Below are 6,297 nucleotides of genomic sequence, written 5' to 3'. Positions count from 1 at the left end.
ACAACACACCTGAAAGAAATAAAATACTCTTTTTTACAAAAAGACTAACTTCTTTTAATATACAAATACTTTATTTACTTATTACTTTAACACTTTAATATTTAAATTTAATAATGTTTAACTACTTTACTAGTATCATTTTAACACTACTCTATTTAGTTGATTTATCATCTACTTTTGTGGTAACTGCAATAAATTATATTTATCGCATAAAATGGCCATTGGAAAAATTTTGTAGTATGTTTGCAGTAGTATAATCTGTATATTCAATTCGACTATGTACATTTCCTTGTGCTATTCAATTGTTCGGGGATGAAGTGCCAGCTCTGGAACCCTAAAAATTAATAAAAAAAATATATATATTTATTTTCATATCAATTAAATTATTATATAGTAGTATATAAAAGAAGTTTTTTTTAATCTATTCAAATACATATTATTTCATGTTATATTATACAGCTGAATCCAGTAGATAGTATTGATTAATACATGACATATCTTATGAATATGAATAAATTATTGATCATTTATAAAATTGTTTATAAAATTATATAATAAAGAAATTCATACTTCAAATACCCTTGAACAACTTCAGAAACCAAATCAGCAGCTCTGGCCTGACTTGTCTGTGAACCAGTTTGTCCAGGGTGTTAGCAGAACTTTGAATGATCACATTTTGGTTGGCAGCAGGACTCTGTCCACACATATTCTCCGTTTATGAGATGCTAAATCATTTCTTTGGGCAAATGCTCTACCACAAACCATACAAGCGTAGGGCTTTTCACCTGTATGTGTCCTCATATGTATAGCTAACTTATCAGATCGTGCAAATCCTCTGTTACAAACACTGCACACAAATGGCTTTTCTCCTGTATGTTTCTGGAAAAAAATTAATGACTATAAATGGCTTTCTATAACAGGATAAAGAACTATTTAAAAATGAATTAAATACTTAAATTTATAATTACACATTCTCAACTTATTGTTATAGATAAAATGTAGTAAAGTAAAATCCATAGCATTTAAAGAATTCATAAATCTACTAATCAAGCATATTAGTTTTTATGTATTTAAATAATCAAACAAATAAAAGTAGTAATCTGCTGGTAATAGAAACTTAATGACCAAATATTGTAAATATAAGCCAGAACAAGATAGTATTTGAGTACCACATTTTTGTTTCATATAAACTTTATAAAAAGTATATATTTGCATAATTATTTCTATACCTCATATGCAATGTAAAATCTGTAGTTCTTGGATAACCTTTACCACAGATTTTGCAAAAATTTGTCATTTGACCAGTATGTCTCCGCATATGGACGGCTAAATTACTTCTTGAACTGCAACTTTTACCACAAACACTACATAATATTACCTAAGAACAAATTAATTATATTAATGAGACCAAAATGCTTTAGATATTAAATAAAGTTTATATATAAATTATTATCTATGAATCTAAAAAACAATTCATTGATAAATATATACATTATTAATAAATAATGTATAATGTATTCTGATAAATAATCTACTAAATGATCTAAATTAATGTGTAATGAAAAATAATAATATAATATGGAATAAAAATATGAAAAATGATAAGTAACATGAATATTACTTATTATGAAAATATGTGATAAAATTTTACCTTTTATTAGGATTGGTGGCTGTGGCAATAAAGGCTGTCCATATCGATCTCGATGTGTTCTCATATGTACTTGCAAGTGATTTGAATGATTTAGCTTTTTACCACAAAATGTACACTGATACACGTACATATATTTCATATTAAACTTAAATAATAAACACCCTTATATATAAAAATGAATCACAAAATGTGTTGGTAAGCTTATGCTCAACAACGCCTGAACCAATTTGCCCGATTCTTTTTTAAAATGTTCGTTGAAGTCCAAGGATCAACTTTTAAATTAAACTAAATCACGGCAAAGCGTGAATGGGGACAGCTAGTTTATTTTATAAATATTATTTGAATGAATAAAGCATATGTGCACTTATAATTATGGTAATTACAACACCAGTATTTAAAAGTTTAGTAATTGTAGTATTTATAAATTATCGTAAATATGGTATTTTTTCCTTACTGGTTTTTCCAAATGATCCTTTAGATGTGTAAGCATATGTTTATCCAAATGTGGTTGCTTATAATATCCTTTTCCACATTTGCTGCATAAGTAAGATCTTTCACCAGTATGCCATTTTTTATGCTCAGTCAACTTTTCTAATCTTTAAAAATACACAAGATGTATACATAACCATTCAGTATTTATATCAAATATAAACAATTAACTTACTTATTAAATGTTTTAGGACAATCATCACATGAATAATTTTGAACTGAATGTTGTTTCATGTGCCTCTTCAGTAATTCAACTTTTGAAAATGTTTTCTCACATTCTGAACATTGGTGCAATGTAAACAATATTAATAATTAATTAATAATTAAATAATTAAATAAATAAATAAATTGAATTAAATATAAGATGAGATGTTTTACTCGACTGTTACAAGCTTATCTCGATGAGCAGACATAGTATGTCTCTTTAATTGTAGCTTTTTATCAAAAAATTCCATACAGATTGTGCATTGATGACCAACTTTTTGCCCTTGTGACTGGAAATAATATTGTTACATATTATTTAAACTATGTGTTCAAGAAATATTTAAGTTCACAAAACAATGAACTAAATATTGTGAATTCATTAAAGAAAAAATAAGTGTTGTTTCAAATACCTGTTTTGGACGACCTCTTATTCGTTTACCATTTTCTGGAGAAAATGAATCAACAGAGTTGTCATGCTTTTCTTCTTTAATTACATTTAATAAAGGTTTAACATCATCAGAAATTTCTGATAAAATATCTTGAGTCATTATATTTTTATGATGAGTATTTTTATGAACTAAAAGTGTTTCCTGATTCAAAAAGAAACAATTACAAACCTTGCACGCATAAGCATCATTTTTACTATGTAACTCTAAAAAAATAAAACAAAAAATATGTTATTTAATAAATTAGTATATGTAAATTACATGCAATATATAAAGTATTCACCTTTATGTTTTTCTAGGCTTGTAGCATGAAGGAAACCTTCACAGCAGAGATCACAAGCAAACACTTGTTTTTCGTAAATAACCATTTGTTGTTCTAAACTAGTCTATCAAACAGCCTATGATAACAATGATATATATATATATATATATATATATATATATATATATATATATTTCAAAGTAACTAGCAGCCCATTCGTCGAAATAAAAAGGTATAAAGTATAAAAACTTTTATTTATACGTTTCGACACAAGATGCGTGTCATCATTCAGCAACTACAACAATTTGAAAATTTTATTAACTAATATAAACAACAACAAAAATTAATTATAGCATAGAGAAACATTATACACACCACAGGACAAAAACACTCAACAAAAATTTATTTTAAAAAATTAAACTTAATAACATATTAGAGAAAAAAACATTTTTTAGAAAAAATTATGAATAACTAAAAGATTTGAAAACTAATTTGACTAAAAGTTATGAAATACATCATTGTGAAGCTAGAAGCACGCCCATACCGAGCATCTAGACTGGACTGAATTATTTCAATAGGCGTATTGATAGGAATGGGAGGGGACGCATCAAGAACAAATTCTACGAGGCACGAAAACGCATCGAACACAGAGGTTGAACTGGGATTGATCAAAAGGAAAAAGCAAACCAAGTAAAAGTTAGAACAAAAAAAACAAAATTGTAAAAAAATTAATATAAAAAAATAAGCAAATTAATTTTTTGTTTTTTAATAAAATCAATAACTATCTGGTAACTATCATGTAAAAGGTGGGATGAATTGCGTTTGTTAACACAAGAGGAGGAATTTAATGAAATAAAAAAGGATTCAGCAAATTTTCTAAGGTCACTATTTTTTCGATATAAAGAATAACAGGATGTAAAGTGTTAAAAGTGTGATTGAGATTGAGCATATGATCTGAAAACATCGTTTTGAATTGGTTTGGATTTTTTGAATTATAAATATGTTGATTAACTCTCTTATAAATATACTGGGAACTTTCTCCAATATAACACATATTGCAATCATTGCAATCCAACCTGTAAACAGAATCGGTGACCCTATCAGACGGGGTTCTAGACTTAAGAATCGAAAAAAGGCAATTAAAGTACTATCAAAACTAAAAACTAATCGGAATCCTTCTGAAGAAAATAACTTTTTAAAAAATATGAAAAAATTGCTTAAAAAAGGTAAACAGATAGTTCCTTTGTATTGGGCGGAAGAGGAAGCTATTGAATTTGAACAAGAAGGTGAAAATGAATTATTAGAATTCGTTTGTAAACAAATTAATCTATTATTAATGATGTTGTTGACCAAGTGCGAAGGGTAACTATTGTCTTTGAGGACGGAACGAATAAGAGTCAAATTTTTTTCCCAAAACATACTGTTACTTAGTAAAATAGCCCTGTCTATAAGAGAGATAATGACAGAAATTTTAATGGAACGCGAATGAAAAGACAAATAATTTAAATATCTTCCTGACCACGTTGGTTTCTGATACCAATCAGTCAGGACAGAATTGTTAACTTTATTTTTAGTAATTCTTAGGTCTAAAAAACTAATAGAGTCATCCGACTCAATCTCACAGGTAAACTGCAAATGTTTGTTAAAAGAATTAAAAGAGTCTAATGTGTCTACAATCTGAGAATCATCAAGGCACAACAGAACGTCATCAACATATCTATAATAAAGGTGAGGTGGAACAGAAAGATTAGATAAAACAAAATTTTCTAAAATTTGTAGTGTTAAATCAGCCACAGGGGGGCTAATACTAGACCCCATGGGTAAACCAAAAATCTGCGAATAAAATTGATCATCAAAACAAAAGTACGTGTTAACAAAAATGAAATTTAAAATCGTTTTAAACCAAACCAAGTCAATCGAAGTGTGTGGTTGGATATCATTCCAGCGGGCAGAAACAGCTTCCAAAGCCAAATCCCAAGGAATGTTCGTGAAAAGGGAAATGACATCAAAACTAACAAAGGAAGAATTGGAAGGAATTGTAAAATTCTTTAAATTTTTACTAAATCAAAAGAATTGGAAACATTAAATTTAGATAAAACAGTAACCTTAGAGAGAATGGAGCTGATATGTTTGGAGAGTTTACTTAAGGGAGAATTCAAGTCGGAAACTATAGGTCTGAGAGGTAAATTAGGTTTGTGAATTTTAGGAAGACAATACAACTTGGGAAAACTGGTATGAAAAACTTTTAAAGAAAAACCTAATGATTTGAAGATTTGTTTTTTTGTGATTAAATTGCCAATGAGTTTGTGCGTTTGTCTGTTTAAATGATCGGTGGGGTCGTTAGTTAAAGGTTTATAAAAGGTTTCGTTGTTTAATAAAGCATAAGTTTTTGAAAAATAATCCGACCTATCCAAAACCACAGTAAGATTGCCCTTATCAGCTCTGGTAACTAAGATATCTGGATTATCCCTCAAAAACTTTTTGCAAATTTTTAAATCTCTAACAATTTCTGAATGTAAAGGAAGGGAACTAAATTTTGAATTATTATTTTTGATGAAAGATAAAAGTTTGTTACAACACAAGGATCTAAATTTTGTTTCTTTATCTGGGTTGTTCAATTTTTTTAAATCAAATGGCTTTTAAATTTCTGAAATCGGTATATTTGAGAAAACGTCGATCAAAGATCTCATTTTGACAAATGTCAAAATAACGATACCAATTTTTGCAAACTTTGACGAATTTTTAAAGCTAAACGAGTTGTCGTAGGGCCGTAATATTTTAGTATGACCTAGAAAACTATGGTATCTACCGTCAAAAAAAAAAATCATAAAAATCGTCGAAATTTTTTTTTTAAAACTTTATTACAAGAAACGGCCCGGCCGATCTTTACCCAAAACTAATCAGCACGATTCCCAACCAATATCTATCGAATGGTTTTTGAATTTTCAGAATCGATTCAGAATTGCGGGCTAAAACGTGGACGAAAAATTTTTCACTTTTCTGCAATTTACAAAGAAACGGCCCGGCCGATCGCCGCACAAAACTCGGAAGAGATACTCCTCATCGAGATACATCGATCGGCTTTCAAATTTTTAAAATCGGTCCATCCGTTTTGGAGAAAACGTCGATTTACGGCGAAAAATCTGTTCACACACATACACACACACACACACACACATACTTTTTCCAAATTTGGTCTCATTCGATTCAGAATGGCTTCAAACGTCGAGAAAACATAAAATTAG

General features: G+C 28.6%; 2 protein-coding genes across 2 annotated transcripts; both read right to left on the bottom strand.

Moving 5' to 3' along the window:
- Positions 1-669: 669 nt before the first annotated feature.
- LOC113381349 (zinc finger protein 664-like) lies at positions 670-2,397 on the bottom strand. The gene is made up of 3 exons (XM_026620293.1): positions 2,316-2,397; positions 2,106-2,247; positions 670-879 (listed from the first exon to the last, which is right to left on the bottom strand). Exons 1-3 carry the CDS (start codon positions 2,372-2,374, stop codon positions 670-672), a joined length of 411 nt encoding a protein of 136 aa, XP_026476078.1. The 5' UTR covers positions 2,375-2,397.
- Positions 2,398-2,514: 117 nt separating this feature from the next.
- On the bottom strand, positions 2,515-3,158 carry LOC113381348 (zinc finger protein Gfi-1b-like). Its single transcript, XM_026620292.1, has 3 exons — positions 3,074-3,158; positions 2,755-2,996; positions 2,515-2,634 (listed from the first exon to the last, which is right to left on the bottom strand). The coding sequence occupies exons 1-3, from the start codon at positions 3,156-3,158 to the stop codon at positions 2,515-2,517; spliced, it is 447 nt and encodes a 148-aa protein (XP_026476077.1).
- Between the last annotated feature and the right edge of the window lie 3,139 nt (positions 3,159-6,297).

This window comes from Ctenocephalides felis, unplaced genomic scaffold (assembly GCF_003426905.1).
Source record: "Ctenocephalides felis isolate EL2017-DRISC unplaced genomic scaffold, ASM342690v1 CF-g0.4_SCAFFOLD_02831, whole genome shotgun sequence".
NCBI lineage: Eukaryota > Metazoa > Arthropoda > Insecta > Siphonaptera > Pulicidae > Ctenocephalides > Ctenocephalides felis.
This window is presented reverse-complemented; position numbering and strand designations above follow the sequence as displayed.

Coding starts and splice junctions, on each gene's coding strand:
- LOC113381348 (XM_026620292.1), bottom strand. CDS start 3,158: ATGGTTATTTACGAAAAACAAGTGTTTGCTTGTGATCTCTGCTGTGAA. Junction 2,997..3,073: donor AAGCCTAGAAAAACATAAAG/GTGAATACTTTA, acceptor TTATTTTTTTAG/AGTTACATAGTAAAAATGAT. Junction 2,635..2,754: donor TAAGAGGTCGTCCAAAACAG/GTATTTGAAACA, acceptor TATTATTTCCAG/TCACAAGGGCAAAAAGTTGG.
- LOC113381349 (XM_026620293.1), bottom strand. CDS start 2,374: ATGAAACAACATTCAGTTCAAAATTATTCATGTGATGATTGTCCTAAA. Junction 2,248..2,315: donor TGTCCTAAAACATTTAATAA/GTAAGTTAATTG, acceptor GTATTTTTAAAG/ATTAGAAAAGTTGACTGAGC. Junction 880..2,105: donor AGGATCATTTGGAAAAACCA/GTAAGGAAAAAA, acceptor ATTTTTTTCCAG/AAACATACAGGAGAAAAGCC.